A 23,647-nucleotide genomic window follows, 5' to 3' on the forward strand; every position below is an offset into this window, starting at 1 on the left:
GGTTTTCTTCACAGAAGCTAGTGTGAGACTGTGTTTTGGATTTGGGATGAGAAATTGTTGATAATGTGCTGATGTTTTGGGTTGTTGCTAAGCAGTCAAGGACAGTCCAGCTTCTTGTGCTGGCCTGCCAGCGAGCAGGCTGGGGGTGCACAGGGAGCTGGGAGGGGACGCAGCCAGGACAGCTGACCCAGACTGGCCAAAGAGATATTCCCTACCACACGATGTCATGCCCAGTACATAAACTGGAGTTGGCCGGGGGGCGGAAATCGCTGCTCAGGGACGGGCTGTCGATCGCCGGGTGGTGAGCAATTGCTGTATTGGGCATCCCTTGTTCTTGTACATTCCTTTGTTGGTATTATCATTGTTGTTCCCTTCTTTCTTTCTGTCCTATTAAACCGTGTTTATCTCAACCCACGAGTTTTTTTTTCCCAATTCTCTTCCCCGTCCCACTGCGGGAGGGGGAGTGAGCGAGCGGCTGCGTGGTGCTTAGTTGCCGGCTGGGGCTAAACCACGACAATAATAAAGATGTGCATAAAATTAAGCCATGACAAGAAGGTAAAAGGTTGTGCGCTCAGGTAAAAAGGAACTAGAGAAACTTACTTGTGCCAAATTTGACTACATTCACTCTTTGTCTGAAACAAAATAGTTCCAAAACATGTAAAGCAATCTGCTTTGCTTGGTGTAGAACTGAACCTGCCATAGAATTTGAACAATCTAATAAAATAGTAATTTCACTGTACAGCTGCTCTTCTTCAAATGCTGTTTCAAACTCTGGTTGGAATACAAGCATGCAAGCCTATAGGGGAGAAACAAAATCATCAGTGCAGTGGACAAATACTATTTAATTAGAAGTGTACCCAAGCTTCTTCATTGTTCTTATTATGGAATGAGAGCAGAATATAGCCATATTTTTAAGTTTTACCAAATATGTGTCATTTACTGTTAATGCCTGAAAAGTGCAATCTCCCTGTCCTTTACCTACATGCCAGGTCTCACATGAAAAACTGAAAAAGGAATTTTGTGGTTTCATGTTCCTATCTGATTTATTTCTCAGCAAACAGCACTGGATTCTTTTCTACAAATTAAAAAAAAAAAAAAAAAAAAAAATCACAGATATCATCTTCTACAATCATCACTGCCACCATCAGTTTGTGAGAAGTACTAGAATTAAAAAAATATGTAAACCAGAAGTGCATACTGTCCCAGCTATGAACAGAGACGCTGTAAAAAACTTTAAAAAAAAAAAAAAAAAAAAAGGCTTTCAAAAGTAGAACAATGAAATGCTTGAAGGAGTGAAAGTGTTTCCTATAGGGAAGGACAGGTTTGCAGTTTGGAAACACAATCAGGAATCTCTTTCTCCTTTCTTTGGGGGAATATCAGTATTATTGCAGTCATCAGAAAGAAATCCCTAAACTAATACATTTAAACTAAGCAACTCTGACTAAAAGGAAGAAAAATAAAAGACATCATTGTTGGAAAGAAAACAATCTTATCTGTCATTTTACTTATTTTAATCAATTTCAACATTGGATTGACAGATTGGTAACACCAAGACTTTACATTTCACTTCTGCAGCATTTTATCTTATTTAAGGAAAAAAAAAAATAAAAAGGAGCTGAAAATAATAAAAGTGCCAGGACTTCACAAAAAATGTGGTAGAATGACACAGCTTCTAATAACCTGGAATCACATATTTTAAGTTTTAAATGTATTTATCAGGTAAGGAGTTACTGTGGGTGAAGGTAAAAGGGGTTGAACTGATCCTTCCTTTACTACTTAACCTTTTATTAATGTTTTCCAACAGTGATAATGAGCCCTCTGTGACACAGCTACAGCTGGATTCAGTTTCTGGGTGATCCAGAATGTTAGAAGTGCTAGCTATGTCTTTTTCACTTAATAGTGAAATTTGAGAATAATCACTGCAGTAGTAATAACTACAACGCAATGCAAAATCTTCTAGGAAGGCCAGATGCCTTAAAATAAACCACTGACAGATTCTATAAATATTTGTGTGTAAGTTGTAAATACAGCACTACAAATTTAATGCTTTAAAATTTTACATATTTATAATTAGTGTAGTGATTGCATGACTCTCAAGCTATTTAGTTCCAGCCTCAGCCCTGACTTTTATTTGTTCACTTCCACTGCTGCAAATGCAACATGTGCATCAAACACTGTAGTCACATTTCTATGAAACACAAATAGGAGCAAAACAGTTAGAAAAAAGTGTTTAAACAGAAATGATTGGACACTGGGTTGAAACATTTACTCTCTTACAAGGCAAAGGAAAAAACAAAAGCAACAAGATTCTATGCAACTGAAAAGAAAACTCATTTCTGAAGAATACTCAGCTTAATAAAACAGATCAAATTGATCACTGTCCATGGTGTGAAATTGTTCTTCATCTTTTATCCATCAAAACTACACTGTTCCTGTTTATTATGTTTTAGCATATACAGTATTACCTCACAAACAGTACAAGTTATGCAGTACCTCACTCATTTTGTTGGGATGCTTCTCTACCCACATTCGAGGTAGGTAGACCTGAGAAATCCAGATATCTAGGACAAAGCCACTAACACCCAAGGAGCTGTTCTCCACAGTCTTAATTACAGCCTTGCAGTCTGTTTTCTGGAAGAGGAGAAAAATAGGCATTTAAATACTTATTTAATAACAATACAGTGAATATTATCTACATTGTGAGGACAGGGAATGACAACAGCAAATGTAATAGGGGTCGTCCCAAAGCTTTTTGCCAAAAAGGTTACAGAAAGTTTACAAGGTACAGTTTCTATTTACATATTATATTATTTAAAATATCATTCTCCTTCCTGAATGTATTTTTAGATAAGAAGACAAGCAAAACAGAAAGGCTTCAAAAGCACAAAGAAATTTTGACCCGAGAGAAAGAGAGTACCAAGCTGTTTGCAGAATGAACAGTGCACAAAGCCAGACAGATCTGCCACAAGCATTTTCTAGGATAAAAGTTCCATTTTAAATACACAGCAGAACTGCCAAGGCAGAGGCATATTTACAGTGAAATTAATTTACCTTTATTTTAAGTTTGTGTGTCCAGCTATGTATGCGTTCAATACTAGATGGCATCTCAATAGACATATCCACAGAAAATCCACTAAATAAAGGGAAAAGAAAAAAAACCACCTGAATGGCACTCCAGGAAAGATGATGTTTAATCTGTATGCCATGACATCTCCATGAGAAGGAGCTATGCTTCGTGTCTTTTTTAACTCTTTGGATGAAAGTGGAGAATACTGAACTTGTTAGACAAGTTTCTGTCCCTACGATACCCAAAGAATAACCATGTTGATTCATTACAGGTATTCATAGTTTAAAAGGCTAGAATGGATTAAAAGGCCATTTGACATGACCTCCTCTATAACACATTACATAACATTTTAGCCAATTATCTCTTCATTTAACCTAATGTTTTATTTTCTAAAGCAAAGCTTCATAAGAGACAACCAAACTGGATTTCAGAGAAGGCAAGTTCATCATTTTCCCTGGCTAACTGTTCCAAACCTTACTGCTAAAACTGCATGTCTTTTTTTCTTACTCAGCTTTAATTTCCAGTCCTTGCTTCTCAGTTTATTTCTGTAATGACATTAAAAAGCAATTTGATAGGTGCAATCATACAATAAAAGATACATAAAAGACACAAGATACCATACAATGTCATGGAATCACCTCCCAGTTTGCAGACAGAGGTCAACGTGTGTGGCCTTGAGGCTGGGTTTTTGTTGTTGATCGGTTTTGGGTATTTTATGTTTTGGTTCGATTTTATTTTCTTAGAGTGTTCAGATTGGCGTTTTGCCAATTTCAGTCAGTCCTGCCTGACAAAGTAAAATAATCTTTTCACTTTACTACTTCTTGGTTTGTATATTTTGGGACTGTATTAGCCACTTTTGTCACAATATCACAATGGTTGTTCATTCCAGGTTGCTGACTCATTGGGTGAGTAATAAACCCTGGGTCATTAGTAGTTGCTGTATTCCAGGATATAAACTCCCAAGATGTAGATGCACAGGGCTGCAATCATCTCATCTATGTGTAGCGTTGTATTTACAGCTTTTTTGTGACATGGGCCCATTTTAATAAGTATTCTTGACTATTCTGAATCCTAACCTCTATTATTATTAATGTACCATGAATGTGTGTATCCTCTGCATATCATATGAGCAGTTATTTTCTATTTACAGCCAGAGCTCCATTAACCTTATGATGCTTCTGGATAAAACATGCAATGCATATGCACAGCCCCACAGGATCTGCAAAGAGAACCAGCCTGCAGCCACAAAAAAGTATTATGTTATTAATATAATAAGTTTGCAGCTAGCTTGGATATCTTTGTGCTGGTCCCTCTAGAATCTCAATCTAGAAAGCGTGAGATAGAGACACCCGATCTCCATCCTCACACAATTCTTAAGTGTTTCTCAATTTTTATTCATATTTTCTAGTTGAATTTTCCCTTAACATTAAAATTAAATTTTATTATAATTTTAAATACCTTTTCTACAACTGGATGTGTAGTGTATGAACCTGTTAATTTATTCCCGATATATGGCAGAAATAGCATTAAATCTTTAGCCGATCGGTACAGTATTTCTACTAACCAGTAGAAATTGTACTGAATAAAAGAAACTTAATAACAGGAAACACTATTTCAAGATTAAATATAACTTTAGAAAATTATAACAGATGTTGTTTTGTGCCTGCTTGGCAGACAGAACAGAGAAGAAACTAGGACATGCTCACAAAAAGCACTTTTAACGGTTTTTAATATTGAAATATGAATAGCATTACGTTTTGACACATTTATTGCTACTACTCCCTGCACTGCTTGTTATAGTGGTTGAGAATGGCCATATGCAGAAATGTTACTGGGAATAAAATTATAGTACTCGGTTTCCAAGAAGTCTTACTTTACCAGCAACATCACCGTTTCACATAATTGCAAATTTTTATTTAAAATGCAAATGCAAAGAAAAGCTAAAATATTAAGTGCAGTGATATTGAAAAAAATTAAGATCATGGTCTCATTAAGTTTTATGACTTGGTAATTTATATATAATCCTTATTAACAGAAATGTTTCTGAAACAAAAGAAAGTATTTAGTGAAGAAAAAGAGTGTAATAATCAGAAGTTATTCTGCTATGGTATTACCTATATAAGGATAACAAGAGATTAGAGTGAAAGGTGAGATTAAACTAGTTTCTTGATATTGCAATTTACCATCAAATATGTCATATAAATAGAAAAATGTTAAATTTAAATGGTTTAACTTAATCACTTAAGGCACCGATAAAATAAAGCAGACAACGTTATTAATGAAAGCAACTTACTTTTTCTGTGGTTTTACTTGTTTAACACAAACCTTTTTTATTGTATCCTACAAAGAAAAAAAAAATTTTTAACAACACCAGTTATGAAGTATTTGTATGTCATTCCTGACACTTCTTTCACCCTGGAGTTCCTTCCTCTCATTATATCATTAAGTTGGGATTGTATGGAATCCTCTTTACTTCATATAGCTTTGTTATCTGAGCACCATAGCAGCTAAAATTCAGATGAACCTGTGCACATTTCTCTCCCAAGGACACAGTGAACTTGAAAACTCAATATAACACAGCTCTGAAGAAGAAGGCATGACGTTGAACAGTCAGACTACAATATAGCCATACGATCTCAGAAGGACTATGACCATAAGGTACCATCTCTGGCTCTTTGCCAGCTTTTAAACACAGAGGTAACCTCCCCTCCCACCTGGAGAATTCAGAAGCCATCAAGGGCATCCAAAGAAATGGATAGGCAACCTTGTCCCTGGAAGCAGAGGAGGATAATAGCAGTGTTCAGCAGATGCTCATCTGCTGTTTCATGATGGAGGTAAAAGAATATCTTTGCACACCAAAGGAGGAACAGCAGCACAGAAATAGCAGATAACTCAAAATACGAGATCTAACATGTGCCAACTCAATTCAACTTTCTAAGTTTTGCATCCTCAGAGATAGTTAGGGGCTTTCTAGCAATGACAGCATTCCTAAGTTTGTGTTCACATTGCTTACAACAAGAATGGTTAAAACAATTATCTGCTAACAAAAGAGAAGAAATGATAAGGAAAACAATCATAAACTTACTGAAAGCCTCTTGTGTAACTACAATCCCCTAGGCACAGAACTTTTGCTTCCAAACAAGAAGATGCTATTTCAAGATTGTATTTTAACAAACCTGTGTGTTTTCATTTAATGCTTTGTCCTGTTGCCATGGTGACACAGAAGCAGGCATATGAAAGGTGATACAACCATGCTGAAAACTCAGTTCAGTGATATAGGTGATTTTGATCACAACTGTAGAATTTGGAGATAAGTTTCCAACGCTTATTACAAAAACATCCTAAAAAAAAAACCCAAAACAAAACCACAAACTAGCTTTAATGACATCATTAAAACCTATGTTTTCCAAAACAATAATTTAACTGGTGTTTAGGTACACTGAAACCAAATGCTAACACAGAAACTATATTTGGTTTTGATGAAGTGTAAAGAAAAATGGGACTATGATATGAAATGTCAAACTTTCAGTAATTCCTTAATTTCTGGTAAAAATTGATCAATAGTAACTGAATAAATCAATCTTTTACAAAAAAAAACCCAATGCAAACTACCTGAGAGAGAAATATCTGTTTTAAGTAAGCCATAGCACATATTTAAAGAAACAATAGTTGTTTTTAAAAATGATCAAATGTATGGTCCAAATAAGTTCTAGTAAAAAGGAACTTCCCAACAAAGACACGATTCAGCAAAGAATCTGTAATTGAACAACTGCAAAATTTTCAGGCAGGTACTAAACCACAATATTCAACATACCGGTGCATCCTGGTCCATCAGATAAGCTCCATCACCCTGGCTGATAGCTTTCCGATACTCCCTATGTGCTTGTTTCTTTTCTTTTACCTATGAAAAATTGTTCCAAAGTAAGTAATTTCATCTCTATGGACAGAAAACTTAACCAATATCCTCTTCAATGACATGACTACCTTGAAAGCCAGTCAAGTGGTAACAACAAAGGACATGAGAGAAACCAAAATTGGTGTTGCACATCTTCATTACTAATTAAGTGCTTTCAAATCTGGAGATTAGAGGAGCTACATTAAGGCTGAGTACAGTAACATTTTACCTCTCCAATGACGTGTTTCCCATTGATAAAAGCTTCAAATCCACAAACAGCAGCTTTATCATCCAAAGGAAAGACATATTTAGCTTCAATTGGCTTACTGTTTTGATTGGTGTAGGTCTGAAACATTACTACCTGAAATTAATATTTTTTGCATAACGGTAATGTTAAAATGTGATTAAAACATAAAAACTTTAAGTGTAACAGCATAACTGCATTGCACCACAAAACGTCAATAGGCATGCCACAACTAGAAGTTCTATTTGTACCTTAGAAATCAACGTATAACATTCATCAGTGCTTGATAAATAGATATTGCCAGAAACATGCAAGGAGTTGTAGAACTCTTAATCTCTAAATCATTAATTGAATCTCTTCCAGAAGAAAAGTAAACCATGACCTTCAAAGATTATTTGATATACTGACAGAGCTGGAGCTGTCAAGCTATTGCCTACAAGAAAGTCAACACTGCAGTATGTCTATAATAGTTTCAAGCCAGTAAAAACTAAACAAGGACGAGCAAATCTCCACAAAAAAAGGTCTATTTTTATGATATACGAAAAGGGATGTTTGGAAAAGCCTATGTTACTTCTATATGTGAAGTATGCACCTTCTCATGACAGAATTTCTGTCTCTCAGATGGCAGACTGCATCTGACTTCTCACATCTGCTCTTCTGTTTACTTCCCGTGTGTAATAACAAAACTCTATCAATTCATCATTCCCTTCCGCTGCTATTCTTCTTGTCTGATCGTTTCTGCTTTGTGGTCTGTACCTCCGCCTTATGGACTATTTTCTGCTTTGACGGAATAGATCATAGAATAGATGCCATTGCATAGTACTACATTCCATATGAAACCAGGCAAAAAACAAACAAAAAACAAACCAAAAACAAACCCCGCCCCACCCCAAATCCCTCATGAGAAGAACAGTTGTTAAAAGGAATCAGACTGATCAGACAACAGTTGTGAGTGTCAGAATAGTTTAAGCACAGACTCATCTGTAGACAATTCTTTCAAACCCTTTCCTCTCCTGTTTTCCCCTGCTTCCTTTTTCAAAGCTTTAGCAACACCATATATAAACCCCAAATTATTTGATTTTATGAAGCTACTTTGGCACTGAAAACCCTTGAATACAGATTTTTGTGCAGAGACGCATATGTGACAGAACTCAGTAAAGCCATAGCTTTAGTGTGATCGAGAGTGCTCTAGGCAGGATGCAGTTGAAGGGGGAGAAGACTGCAGAATTATGCTCCAGGATTGGAAAAGACCTGTGACTTGACAGCATGTGCTTTTAGGGCATATGTATTAAAAAACAAGCTGGGCCTTATTTTAGCCTGCTTGGCCAATTTTCATTACCTAATTGTCAGGTTAGAATAGCAAGTTTTTCTGTATTGATTCATATTTCACTTGTGACAGCTAACTTAGGTTGTCTAACCAAAGTGAAAAACAAAAACACGAATACATTTCCAGAAACCTTTAATCATCCTAGATATTTCTCACTGGTTTATAATTCAGCTGGCAAACAGATCACCAAGAAGGTCTTTTAAATGGAACAGAATGCATACACTACTGCAGAAAATGTCTCTACAATGGTGACTTGATTATGCATAGGCAGAAAACAGACTTAAAAATAAAGCCAGGCCTTTCACTGACCAAACTGTTTTTGGCATTTGACTATACATCTCTAAGAATAAAAACTGTTTCCACTCAGTTTCAGGACTTCCCTTCACTTAGAAATTGAAATGCCTCTTTTTTTTTTTTTTTTTTGCAATTAACTAAACATTAAATAGCATTTTGACTAAAAGACTATTTAACAAACAGACTAATTTTTCAGGGCTGAGTTATGGAAAAAGACAATAAATAGCATACTCTACCTGTGCTACAAAGTCTATTATCCTTGCCTTGATATAAACACCTTCCAGAGGGACAGGATTTCCCAATCTGTCCTGAAGACCAGTTTTTACAGGATTCGAAAGATTTGCATTTGGTAGTGCATAGCCTAAACAAAGAGTTTACAAAAGATATTTTTTGCAATATACATTCAGGAAGGATGATTGAAAGTAATCCTTTATCAGTGGCCCATGTTTATGCAATTCAGAACACAAAAGTAACACTTGGTTTCTGTTATCAATACTTGTGTTGCACTGCTGAGCTGTAGGCTGTCTTGTCTAAGGGATCATGAGTTCACAATAGCTCTTAAAGGTTTTACAAGGTCTTCGTTCAAAACCTTGCATTTAAATTATTTAAAGCCCATCTGATGATTTAATGCAAAAGTGCCCCCTGTGCTTCTCTTGAAACACACTGTGACAGGAGGAGTTGCAACTGCTGTTGGTAATTATGCCTATAGGAAATCTGTTAAACAGATGCTACACAGATGCCACATGGTAATCACTAATTTGATAACATCCGCAAATAAACTACAAATTTTTTTTTAAATTATGTTATCTTCATACAAGTACTCTGAAAAGGGTTCTGGTAAGTATTTAGGAAACTCTGGAAGCAAGTCAATATACAAACAGAAAACATTTCTTACTCTCATGCTGTAAATGACATTGCGACTCTGGTTCATTGTTATCTTGCTCCAGTTCCACTCCAGCTGCAGGCTGAAATGATTTTATTTGATCTTCATCAAGGCAAAACTTAACAACATATCTAATTTTAACCTGGCAGGTTTTATACACAACGAATTCATCATCCTGGTAAAAACAAAGGAAGGTATTTTATAATAAAAACAAAGCTGTAGATAATATCTAAAATAATGCAAATTGATTGAGAGGTCAACCTAAATGACACATCATTTTTGCAAAATAGTAAGAATCTGACAGCTTTTATTTTCACTCCCCTAACCTCTTTGTATCACTACCACTTGCATCTCATCTTCGTACTTTGTATTCTTAGTATAGTATACTTTATATATAGTATACTATACTATACTTAGTATAGTATACTTTGTATACTATACTCCTTGTATTTCCTCTCTCCATAAAGCACAGTCATTCCTCAAAATAACTAAGAACAAAAAAAGTGAAAAACATCGATATCTAGAGAGCAACTGTATCTGTTACTCTCCCATTACAGCTATCATCCCTGCCTTAGAGTACCAACCTATAAGGACAGGGATTTTTATCAGCTGAATTAATTTACAAAACAATGAACCTTCCATGGTAGCGATTTCTTGTTACATACAAAGAAGAGTATCACTTCCAAATAACAATTTAAATATCACAGACCATATATTTATACAACGATTCAGTTATAATAAAATATAGTATTTACATCTTTCTTTTAAGTATTGTTTTCTTGCAATAATTCTTTACAAAGAGCAATTTAGAGGCTTAGAAGTTTTATACGCACTTTACAGGCTGCAAGACAGTCAAAAGTGATTTTACGCATTACTGCCTAGTGATTTAGTGCCTGAACTGAAAAGAGGGTTACATTCATTCCGTTATCTACCTGTGGTACAACAAATCCAAACTTTGGTGCCTTTTCAAGTGCCCAAAACTGCAGGATCAGTACCTCAAAGTCTGAAGAGACATCTGCTGTTTTACGGACTCCATGCACACTGTCATAACCTGACGGTGGATTATTTAACGAATAATCTCGTTCATACAAATCTAAGCAGGATCCAAGAGCCACGTCACAAACTGCCAGGAGCCGGGTTCCATCCATTTCGCTGGGTGAGGAATACTTAACACTGGTGCTTTATGTAAAGAAAGATCATACACATTTTATTAAAATTTATATTAGTGTAAACATCATAGGAGTTCAACGATACACACAAGTACTTCTGAACAGATGGACAGGAATAAACTTTATCATTAAATTACCTTAAAAATATTAAGCATTGTATCTACTTAATTTGAAAAGTAAAAAGAATACACAGAGGATAAATTAAAGAGATATTGTCATTATTCCGACCTAACAGAATCACTGAAGTAAATGCCACTGCCCAGATTCCCAATGTCAGTTCTTTCCAGGCCATGATCTTCAACAACCACTTTTGGCATTAGGAGTCCCCTAGGGAAAAAGAAGGTGACACAATGAATGAAGTACAAAATATTTTGCATATAGCATGTGGCTAATACACATTGTACAATTACAAAACACAAAGTATTAAAACAAAATACACTTTACAGAAACCATCCAGACACTCAAGGAAAATAAAGTCTATTCATAAAAAAAAAATTCCCAAAGTCATATTAATCACCAAGACACTGATTATATAAGCAATAAAGACTGTTAGCTTTTCTTTGTTTAGCAGAAAACCAACCCATTTTCCAGACTCATTGCCAAACATTGAAAATAATTTTTTGGTTATCAGATGAGTAGTTCTACATTTCTAGCAACTGTGCTGTTTTCAATTCAAAAAACTGTATGAAATTTTTGTATCTAAGAAAAAGGAAGTATGAGTTTTAAAGGTAGAATGCTGGGGAACGTATACTTGGAAGATTTCCAATGTTTGATTTGCAAACCTATTAAGTGTAGAGATATCAACCTTCGATCATTTATTAGACATTTGATTTAGTACTGATTGATGCCCACAGAAAACATTTTATACATAAAGAATGTAAAAAGACACAACGTTTACATAAGTTCAACAGTTTTGTAACTTACAATTAAAATCTGCAGTATGAGGAAAACAATGCTAATATGACTTTGAGGTATTTTAATTCTTGGTGCATTATGTATCAGATACATTTTTTAAAATATCCTTGAATTTTCAGTGGCTGGTATTCACTGCATACATGCTATGATGAAGATTTAAAAACATCACGCTACTAGAGATTATATTATTTTAGCATTATTACCATGCCTGAGTGAATCCATTGTATTCAGTCATAGAACTAAATATTCTGTTATTCCAGGAAATTATGATAATCTAAAAATATCCAAATAAAATAGTTGTGGGGAAATAATGTATAGAAGTAGAAGGAGGACATTGTCAATACAGTTCTTTCCTAAAACAGAATAAAATTTCCAGAAAGCCATTACTCTCCTACTCTCTCCATATTGTTATCTTTCATCTGGATTTAAACCACACTCCTCACCGTCATATCCACATAGATGCACCTCAAGTGTAATCTACCCGGACAGTAATTAAATTTATCATTACAAAAGATTGATTTTCCTTCCAGAGGTCTGTAGAAGTATATGGATGTTCATATAAATGTTAACAGTAAAAATTAGGTTAAACATAATGCAAAAGACCTTCATTAAAAAAAAAGTCAAGATATATTTAATAATATAGTTAAGCCTGATTCAATGTCACAAAAATGGGAATATAAATTTTCACCTGGAAAGAATTCCCATGAAGTTGTGCACAGATGACGCATGGAATAAGGATCGAATGTTTCCAAGACTGCTCAGAAATTCTGCTGTTTCAGTTATTCTGCCAACCCTATACACTTGTAAAATTTTCACTGGACAGTCACTGCAAGAAATGTGAAGTGATTTTTGAGATCTCATGACTTAGAAAGTGCATTTAAGATCAATATACTTAAAAGATAAATTCTTATTCTAAATCTCAAGGTAATGTTCAACTTTTTTTTGTGTATTAGCAACTTGTGTGGCAATCATTAAAGAAAAAAATTGCGTTAAGAGAAAAATCACCAGAGATATTAAAACTTAATGACTAAGTTCAAGGCCTATTTAGACTTCTAAGGAGAAACTGAAAATGTGTTTTCATGCTAAAAGTCATATGAAATTACCTTATTTGACATTTTGGGATCTAAATTCAAAGATGTTATATACAAAAACCCATGTAACTCTATGCAGCACAGAGTCTGTAAGTATATAAATTAATGCCAGCAAATTTATCTTGTACTAAAAATTCTTTTACTCAGAATAGTCAGAGACCTCACTGTCTTGGCTGAACTACAAATATCTTAGCAGCACAGTTCAGGCTATTTGGATGTAGTAACTCACAATTAAGAAAGACCTCCCAATTAAGAAACACACTTGAGAGGAGGAAAAACTGTGTTGCAATCCCACATCCAGCAAGATTTATGCATTTTACATAGAGTAGTTACAGGACAGAGCTGTCACTAAGATTCTTGTCCTTCCCTTCTTGTGATTACACAAAACATTCAGTCTCTCTCTCTACCTCTTCTTACCTTTATCCTTGCCAGCTGAATGCTCTACTTAGCTACTGTGTAAAGGTCTGAGTGGAGAACAGTGTGCCTACCACCTTCCCTCTGCCTAAGCAGTTTGATACGTACACATGCTCGGAATAGACTTCCTCAGGTGACAGACTCTGGACTAAGGACTGAGTTGCTTAACAGTGTAAAGACAGGGATACCCTATGAAATACCTAGAAGATATTTTAGGATTCTAGGATTCCTAACTGTCACACAGTGAGGAACCTCCGCATTTACAAAGTAACTGAGAAGAGGACTTCTTAGTTTATGAATTAGTGTATAGGCCCTAACATAGATAACTACTAGCTACAAAGGGGAGTCCCATAGGTTCATGTAACAGCAAATTCGCCGAAACTTTATTCAATTGTTTCTGTCACAAAGAACTATAAGGTGGAAATGAGTCACATACACAAATGCTCCATTAATTTTAAATGACTTAAAAATCTAGACAAAACATCAAGTGACAGTCAACTACAGGACTTCACTGAAGACAAACAGAAGTTTGTGTGTTCCAAGCACAGTGCCCCTTCCATACAGCAATATATATTTGGCTATAACCACTTAGTAGCCAGTAGTTACTACATAGTTTTAGACCTTATCTGCTTAACAGCATATTCACTCAGTAAAAACAAACTCGGAGTGACTATATATGTATAACTGAAGCCCACTTCATTCTTTCCTGTATTAACAATTTAACAATTGATTGTGCCATTTCTAGAACCATCTTCTCTTTAATTTCTCCATATTTACCCATTTTTAAATTTTATTAATCAAAGAGACAGGGTGCCCAGTTAGAAGCCAATGTCAAGAACGTTAAATAGAATTATAGGTAAATCTGCAGAATAACTTCCCAGAAATATGTCTTTTTCACACAATTGATAGCTAACTAAAAAGGGACAGCAAGTTCTGTACATAATAAAAAGATGATCAGGAATTCCCTCCCACCCTCATCAAGTTTATTCACACAGAAAAAAATCATGTGTTTTACTCAGCAGAGCTTTTATGTTTACTTTCCAGTTATTTTATAAAATGCCTGGAAATAAATACTGTATTAATATAAATACTGTTTACAGAGTAAACAAGTCTAAACCCCACATATCTTATATTAACAGCTTGTATAAATAGACAGCCCTTCACAATTAAAAAAAAAGACAGATCCCCCTCCCCAAATGACAATATTATAATTCTTATGTTTTTTTAAATTTACCCCTATTTTGTTCTAGTATATGTTATGGTAAATATGCCAGCTCTGCAATCCCACTAGAGCAATCAACACTGCACAGTAACAGAACCCAATAATCCAGTCCTCTTTAGAGGTATTTTATGCACTATACCTTGAATTTTACTGGAATCATTGCATAACTATTAAACACTCACTTGTAGTTGTGTTTTAACACTTGTTGTTCAACATTGAGAAATTCATAACTTGTTGAGCCAACAGCTTCAATCTTGCACCTCAGTGCCCGGTATTTGGCCAAAGATGATGGGTTTGGGCATGACATATTTGTTTCATGTATATTAAGCATGTCTCTGATTAGCTAGAAAATACAGACAGAAATTTATGAATACTTGTTACATTTTAATTAAGGAAACAGGCAAACCAGACTGAATATATTTAAAGTTGCAATGTAGTAACAATGAAATGGAATACTCAAAAGAACATTTCCACTTATTAGTTTGGAACATGAGCAAACAGCTGTAGAATCCCATGAAAACAATTCAGAAGAACAAGGTATATGAAAAATAGTGTTAAGCTGCTTCTTTACAACTCCAAATCAAGCCTTGGATGGAGCCTGCTCATAACAGCTCCACAAGCCAGTATTTGTGCTTGGTTACCATTTTGATTTTGCTTATGAGGAAATTCTTACTTGTTAGAATCTGTCATTTTGTCCCTGACGCCACTATCCAGCTAGGGCAGTAGCACAAGGTACCCATTTTCTCAGATCAGGAGAAAGAAGGATATCTAACATTGAAAACACTGCAATGCTACACTAAGCCACGGGAAAGCTGTATGAGACGTAGTAATTTTTTGATATCACAAATGTCAAAAGGTTTTAATTATCAAAAGATTTCCAAGGTTAAAGGCACTATTAAAATTTGTTCTTTTAGAACAGTAAGGAGCTTCCTTCTCCTTACCCCTCCCCCTTTATATTTTGTAACTTACAGAAGACTGACTTCTGGATATACTTTGCCAAAAGAAAAATTCTCTGGCAGAATCTATGGAATTTACATTATAATCACAATACAAGGAGGAAATTTGAGTTTGCTCTATAGTTACAAGAGTGATGTAGCTGTCAGAGCTCTGACTGCCTCTTGCCTCTCCAGAGGGCCTGGCTGCTTGGGCTCAGGGCTAGCTTTGAGAGTGCAGCTGTGAGCCTTTAAAGAGAGTGGTGAGAAGACTCAGTAGATTCCTGCCACTCCTTTGCTCAAGAGAGGCCTTTGAGCTTAGGCTCTTGCCCTTGGTCTCTTGGATGAGTTATGTTGCTGATATGCCTGCATCCAGCCTTTCAAATCCTGTGGACTTGAATTCCTGGTTTGACCTTCGACCTGACAGACATGCCATAATGAGGAGGCAATCTGGACTGACCATGGCTACTACCACCAACAGTCACTGTCACCCGCTCTGCTCTTCCTATTTGGGTACCGTGGGACTAGAGGTGCTGCCAGTGGTGTAACTGCTCTGGCCTTGCTCACTTTCACCCCCAGCCCTGTCTGCCTGCCCTTACAGAGCAGCCAGCCCTTGCTGCTGGGGGCAAGGGTTGCATCTGTGCGTGCAAACAGGACACCTTGTTGGCAATCCCCAACAGCAGGCTGAGAATTTCCCAGCCAGTTTCTGCAAAGATGAGACAATGAACCGACTTGCAGTAGAGTAACAGATCTCCCGACTGACTGAACTCATAGCCAGCTTAAAAATGAAGGAACTGACTAAGTAACACTGAGGGGGAGCTATGGGAGAGATCCTTGGAGATTCCCCTAGGCAGGCCAGCTGTGCTTAGACCAACTGCAAGATGTTATCTGTTTAGATGTGCTGACTAACTTCTTGCACTAACAATCCGGGCAGTCCAGGGAGCTCCCCCAAGCAGTTTGTGATGTTAGAAGTAGGAACAGACCAAGCTATACATGGATTGCTAATTTTAAATAGTCTCTAGAAACTGTTCCTGCATATGCAGGAAAGGAAGGGGTACACAGAACAGTCTTTGCATATAGTTAAAATAGCTTAGATATATTTTGTATATAGTTTCAGACAATCAATAGAAACTGATTATGTATATGCTGGAGCAGTTGTTCGGGTCAGCTGGATGACAGCAACAGTTCTGTGATTCTCATTTGATCCAGCTGAAGATGCCATCACAACAATGATTGCAATGGAAACTCCTGTCACCACATAGACAGCAACTGGTCTTCCTGTTCAAAACATTGAATTCCCACCCCCAGAATCTCTTCACAAGATTCCAATTTTTTTTTTTTTTTTTTTTAAAAACTGACTGGCTGTGCAAAGTATCCTGCCAATTTATCCAGTAAGCATGTTCAAAACTGGTGTAGTATAGTGCAGATAAGGTCTTCCTGGCAATCTAGAAAAGTTACCTGACACAGGTCCTGTTTTCTAGATAACAGCTTTTTGGAAACTTTATAGTCTACTTCAGTTCTGTGACGTATAACTTGATAGAATTCCATTATCATCGCTTGTAGTGTCATGTCGTCAGCTCCCTCATCCAGTGCATTCTTTACTTGGAGTAAAATACCTTCTGCTTTGCTCACCTTTAAAAGAAGAGATTATTAAACTGAAAGCTATCGCAAAATGCAGAAGGAGCATAAAGCAATAAATACTGAAAATGGATCATTTAATTCCACACTGAAATAAAACTTTAACCCTTGATAGTGCAAAATCCATAAAACATTTTCTTGCAGCTAGTATATGAAATCAGTATTTAAAAGTTGGATATTATTCTGCCCTTATACTGGGCTCCTTGCAAGGTACCTCAAGCAGAACTGAGAGACAGTAAAACAACCTCCCTGAAATAAAACTGAATATGAATTAGATTGAAAGATAATGTTTCTTAACATCTTGTTGATTCATATTGTCAGCTTTAATGCACTGATGAAATAATATAAAGTAGAGGATAATGAGTTTCTTACTAAATGTCTAAGTGCACTAGTTCATTCTAAAATACATAAAGCAGAGTAGAAGTCCTATTTATAAAGTGCATCCTACAGATGAAATTAAAGTAATGATTAATTTTAGACAGTTTGTCCAGACAGACGGGATATAGATTTACTTGTGTGAGTATATTCCTTCTCAATTTGAAAGTTTTTACAGAATACTCTATATTTTTTTGTCTTCTCAAGGCAGGAGGGAAAAGGCAAAATGCTTTTTAATTTACATGAACCACAGGCAACAGCTAGTGAAACGCTGACATTAGAGGCCACGTTGCAATGTCTTACTGCAGTTCAATACTGATCCAAGACTGGTCTCTGTCACACAAATGCCTTTGGGAAAAAAATGTAGGGTTAATCCAACTGAACAGCAAGCCACTTCTTAATTATTGTGTTTCAAAAATCCAGCTGTTTTTTTTTTTTTCTTTCAATACAAATACTATTTCTCTTGCAAATTAATTATAAGTGAGAAGAGTTAGTGAAAACAGTTTTATCATATTCTTACAGATCGATGCCTTGAGATAAAGGATCTTTTAGGTCTATGGTTCAGCTCTTGCAAAAGCTACGAATGACTGGACATTGTTTATCAAACATTTATCAAATTTCACCAAAATATACCTGAAATATATTAGGCATCTTAATATCCAAACAATTGCACCTCATAAAAAGCATTTCGTTAGCACAAACAGCATTTCCTTATATCTTTGCTGATTTATGCAATGCACTCACTACTGTCTCTAAGTACATGCATACAATGTTACTAATGTACTACTTACTCACCAGAACCTATATAGATTTGTATTATTATCCACATCAAAAAGTGAAAGGAATATTCTTCTACCATACATCAATTGAAGAGCATCAAAAGTGCATTTCATGTAATAAGATTAGGGCAAAGTCATTCCAGAATTGGGGACCTTCTACTGGCAAAGCTCTTCCAATTTAAAGCCAGCATAATCTTCAGGTAATTTTGCCTCCAGTGATAACAGAGATGAACAAAATCCTCATCTTACAAAGTCATTTTGTTGGCTATTTGTTAAGTTATATGAACTTAAATTACGTGAATAAACATTATCCTCTTAAATGTCTAGGGAAGAAAGGAAAAGAATTGAGGTACGTCAGAAAGTGGGATTAAATGAGCCATAGACTTAACAAAGGGGTGGACAGGCAGTTATTCTTAATAACAGCTGTAATATCCAAAGGCCTTCACAAGTAGCTGTGTGTTAATTACATGTGTCATCTGATAATACAGACAGGGACTATAAGTAAAACTATTTTTCCATTACAAAAGAATGGCTGACCGAAGTATGGTTGAAATATACTGGCAGGAGACAATAACCTGAGTACTGCCATCTATGACTATCTTCTTATGTGACTTACCTCATGGAAGGGCTCCTCCCATAAGAATTGTGTAAATTGCTATAAAATGGAAAAGACAGCCATCTGCCCTAGGGAGTACAGCATGTTTTTTAGTGTCATGATTCTAAAGCAAAATTTGAGATAAAAATTTCTGAAGCATGGATTTGTTGAAGTGCAGAAATATCAAAAGTGTAATTACCAATCCCAATCTGAAACAAACACGTGTTTGCTGGGAAAAAATTACTTCTAACAGCATTTACATATTCATCCTCACAGAATAACAAGAATTAACTTACATCATTTAGGCTTATGCTGTTTACTGATTCAAGTAATAAACTATCCAGGTGGCCAATAGCTTCTGCCCAGATCAATTCCACAAAATCACTAACTTCCTGACATATAGCACTTGAATGGATGGCTTCTTCTAGAAGTAACTGTAGTTAAAATAAACACAGTTCAGTGAAAAGACAAAGATGCAAGTCATTGCAGTGAAATTCTCTCACTGATAATTACACTTTCCTATTCCCTTATACAATACAGGGCGCAATGCTCATTCATGCTTAATATAATTGCTTCAGCCCCATCGAATCGAAGGGAAGGTTTGCTTTTATAAATTCAAGTGGAGAGTACAGCAGGCCAGATGGCCATGACGCCTCTTGAAAACTAAGACATAAAGTCCTGGAGAAGACAGAAGTTGATTTGCTTGATATCTTTATCAGTACATTGTACTATCAGGTACATGGACATAATAGTCTGCAGACCCCAGTCATTTCCTTTTTTTGCACAGCTAGTGAAAAACCAGATGGTTCAAAATTGCCAGTGTTTTATAACATCTCTAACAGATGACACTAGATTTCTAGTTCAGAAAGCTCTGGTGGGAAATACATTACTCCTGTGAAAATAAAAAAAATGGAGCAGCAAAGCTGCAGGAGAATAGAGAGGCCATGAAAACCAGTGCAACCGATAGATCAAAAAATTGTGAAAACAGATTTTCTCATGTTCTTCTGAGGAATATTAAAGCATTTACTTGAGCATTTTCTCACTGTTCTATAACTCCAGAAGCTGTCATTAAACTTTATACCATTAAACAATTCTCACACAAGTTTGGACATTCTATATTACTTGTTTATATGGCATCAACCACACAGCTTCTGAGATCACTAGAGGACATATGTGAACCTTCTAACATTGCTGGATATAACCTATGTGCCAGTTGTGCCCTATAACAGAAGGTAACCATGGTGGAAGAGAGAAATAGATAAAAGTACAGTGAGAACGTAAATGGGAAAAAAATTTCTGTCACACTACAACCATTTTAAATAGCAGTAAAAACATTGTCTGAAGAGTATTTCAGGGAGCAGAATCCAACTGCTGTTCCCATTGGGGTGAGTCCTGTTACTGATTCCAATATGATCTACATCAAACCTGTGACATCTGTATAGTGCGCCAAATAATTTGACAAAGCTATACATCACACAACAATTCTGTTTGCTATATTAGCACATCACTTTTTAGGTACCAAATTAGTTGATAATGCATCTACTGAGGAAAACCCCCCAAACTTATAATGAATATGACTGCATTTGTTTTTAATGTGTTTAAGTACTGGGAACATTCTCTCAATATTCTGAAAAAATTTTTTTTCAAAACAATTACATATAAACAATTTCCCTTAACCTATGGCTGATTCACTGTAATCTAGATGCTTGCCACATTCAGAAAACTGAAAACTAAACCAAATCATTAAGGACAGCAAAGTGTAAACATGCAAGTTGTACAAGCCTTTTGCAATTTTGTAGAAGCTAAACATTCTGCTTCTGGTGGAAAAGTTTCTCTGAGCAGGAAATCCTGGCTCTTCAAGTCTGCAATAAAAGTCTCGTACTTCTCTCTTATTTCTTCAGCAGTATTAGTTACCAATTGTTTATTATTCTGTAAATTGAAAGAGTAAAGTTAGTCAAAGAAACTATATAGTGGACTTAAAGAATCAATTTTAACAGACACTGCTTTAACAGCTCAAAATCCACACTTAACTTCTGCATTGGAGTTAACAGGCTTCCTGCAAAGCAGTGCTTCCATGACGGTTCATGGGACATGAAGAACAAGCACAGGGCTCTGTATCAGGGATGACAGGTCTCCTTGTCAACCCACAGTGACAAGATAGGTTCATCTAAATGTGTGCTGGAATAATTTGTTCTATCAATAGAACTATTCAGAATTCATCCCTGATACAGCTTCTTTGATCAAAGGGTAATTATCAATGGCTCAATTTCCAAACGGAAATCAGTGACAAGTGGTGTCCCTCAGGAGTCCATCTTGAGACCAGTACTGTTTAATATCTTAATCAGTGACAAAGACAGTGGGATCAAGGGCACCCTCAGCAAGTTTGCAGACGACACCAAGCTGAGTGGTGCAGCTGACATGCCTGAGGGATGGGATGCCATCCAAAGGGACATGGACAAGCTCAAGGAATAGGCCCATGTGAACCTCCTGAAGTTCAACAAGGCTAGCTGCAGGGTCCTGCACCTGGGTCGGAGCAACCCCCAGTATCAATACAGGCTGGGGGATGAAGGGATTGAGAGCAGCTCTGCTGAGAAGGACTTGGGGGTACTGGTGGATGAAAAGCTAGACATGAGCCACCAATAAGTGTTTGTAGCCCAGAAGGCCAACTGTCTCCTGGGCTGCATCCGAAGAAGCGTGGCCAGTAGGTTGAGGGAGGTGATTCTGCCCCTCTACTCCGCTTTGGTGAGACACCGCCTGCAGTGCTGCAGCCAGCTCTGGAGCCCTCAGCACAGGGAAGACATGAACCTGTTGAAGAGGGTCCAGAGCAGGGCCACAAAAATGATCAGAGGGATGGAACACCTCTCCTGTGAGGACAGGCTGAGAGAGTTGGGGTGTCAGCCTGGAGAAGAGAAGGCTCCAGGGAGACCTTACTGCAGCCTTCCAGCACTTAAAGAGGGCTTATCAGAAAGATGGGGACAGACTTTTCAGCAGGGCCTGTTGCGATAGGACAAGGAGCAATGGTTTTAAACTAGAAGAGGGTAGATTTTGACTAGATATAAGGAAGAAATTTTACACAATGAGGATGGTTAACCACTTGCACAGGTTACCCAGAGAGGTGGTAGATGTCCCATCCCCCGAAACATTCAAGGTCAGGTTGGATGGGGCTCTGAGCAACCTGCTCTAGTTGAATATGTCCCTGCTCACTGCAGAGGGGTTGGACAAGATGACCGTAAAAGGTCCCTTCCAACTCAAACTATTCTATGATTATGTGACTGGAATCTAATGTTGTTACAACGACACAGACTGCAAGTGCTATATCAGAGTGCATACAAAACTTGTGTGCTGGGAAATAACATTTAGGCTGCCCTCAAGACAAGCTTTTCTGTCTCTCAACAGTATGTCTAGAATATCACTTGCTATAGCATTTCAACATGTAAACATGTCATTACACAGTTAGATATTGCCAGCAAAATGTATGTGAGTATGAGGCAGGTGCATCCAGGACCATGCTGTGTTGCTGCCGAGTCCCAAATCAGTTCTTCTGAACAAGTTGTAAGCAAACACACAGAGTAGAGGAGTGAACTAGAAATCAAACTTTTTATGATAAAGCTTCACAGAATTACCTCCTATTATCTCTGTCTCAGGATTAGCTTGTGAATAAGAATTGAAAGCATGTGAAGCTCTCTGGAACAGGTATGTTCAGTGTGGATACAGAAACAAACAGGTAACGTCAATGACTGGTTCTTACCTTCGTTCCATTTGATGCACTGAAGCATGCATATAGTCGAAATGGAAACTCATAATGCTCTTGGGAACACTGTAATTCAATAACTACAAAATCTTTGCTTTCCTTAGAGTTAACCTAAATGGAGAGATAAATAAAGACACCCGACACCAAATTTATTGCTTAAGTATGTTTCATTCACATGACACTGCACCAAGAACTTCCCTTTTTCCTACTTACTTTTTTCACCCCATTTAGAACCACACACTATGACTGCCTAAGAAGTAGAATTATTCATTATTTATATTGTAGTACCAAGCAGAGGCTCCTCTGAGGGGTTCATTGTACTGATTGCTGTACATTTCCATCATTTCTGTGTTTTGAAAGATTTTCAATAAAAAACATTAAAGTTAAAATTTGATTTAACGCAGTACAGCCACCATGACGTATCTTGTCAGAAGCAAGCATATTATTGTACTGCAATACTATGGTGAGAACACTACAGTTTATTTGGGTAGAATTAGGCTGCACTGAGAGACAGAAAGCTTTAAAGTACTTTTCAGTAGTCCTCTTTGCACTGCAATACATGATAGCATAGACGAATTACTGCTGATGTGTATAAAACTGTAAACCTTTTATTCATCTAACAATCCTCCTACATTCTCTCACAATAACAGAAAGGCTTACTTTTTCAAGGATGCTGTATTTTGCGACTTCAAAATCTTGGGGGAAAAAAGGAGTATCTTGATCATTTTCACTGTAAAATCTGGAATGGAATCAGAGAAATTAAAATCACATATGCCCAGTAAATACTGTACTGTAATAGGCTGCAACATCATACTAAAATAAGAATGAATATAAGAAGATAAATCTATTTTTCAGCAGTAAAATAACACAAAAAGTTTTGATAAATGAAATCCCAACCGGACAAGCTGCTGCACTAACAGGCCAGAATGTCTAGCGTGAACCTGAAGATGAAGACTAGATTTCAATCTTCATTCTTTAAAAAACTACGGAAGCAACACAATAAATGTATTTTCCTTGCCTGGTTACATGTTGCGTTTTTTTTTTAATAGCTTGGTC

General features: G+C 36.5%; 1 protein-coding gene across 1 annotated transcript in view; it reads right to left on the bottom strand.

Moving 5' to 3' along the window:
- PARP4 (poly(ADP-ribose) polymerase family member 4) overlaps positions 1-23,647 on the bottom strand; it is a gene marked incomplete at its 3' end in the record, with an annotated part of 54,217 nt that overhangs the window by 24,907 nt on the left and 5,663 nt on the right. The window contains exons 4-21 of the mRNA XM_082014840.1: positions 23,252-23,330; positions 22,589-22,702; positions 20,623-20,769; positions 19,137-19,274; positions 16,912-17,085; positions 14,704-14,864; positions 12,483-12,620; positions 11,108-11,206; positions 10,706-10,889; positions 9,723-9,885; positions 9,064-9,188; positions 7,192-7,323; positions 6,882-6,968; positions 6,244-6,408; positions 5,361-5,407; positions 3,052-3,133; positions 2,494-2,631; positions 601-796 (exon numbers count right to left, since the gene is read on the bottom strand). Of these exons, the coding sequence (XP_081870966.1) occupies positions 601-796; positions 2,494-2,631; positions 3,052-3,133; positions 5,361-5,407; positions 6,244-6,408; positions 6,882-6,968; positions 7,192-7,323; positions 9,064-9,188; positions 9,723-9,885; positions 10,706-10,889; positions 11,108-11,206; positions 12,483-12,620; positions 14,704-14,864; positions 16,912-17,085; positions 19,137-19,274; positions 20,623-20,769; positions 22,589-22,702; positions 23,252-23,330 (2,369 nt within the window). The remainder of the gene's footprint in view (positions 1-600; positions 797-2,493; positions 2,632-3,051; positions 3,134-5,360; positions 5,408-6,243; positions 6,409-6,881; positions 6,969-7,191; positions 7,324-9,063; positions 9,189-9,722; positions 9,886-10,705; positions 10,890-11,107; positions 11,207-12,482; positions 12,621-14,703; positions 14,865-16,911; positions 17,086-19,136; positions 19,275-20,622; positions 20,770-22,588; positions 22,703-23,251; positions 23,331-23,647) is intronic.

This window comes from Phaethon aethereus (assembly GCF_964289735.1).
Source record: "Phaethon aethereus genome assembly, chromosome: 1".
In the NCBI taxonomy this organism is placed as follows: domain Eukaryota; kingdom Metazoa; phylum Chordata; class Aves; order Phaethontiformes; family Phaethontidae; genus Phaethon; species Phaethon aethereus.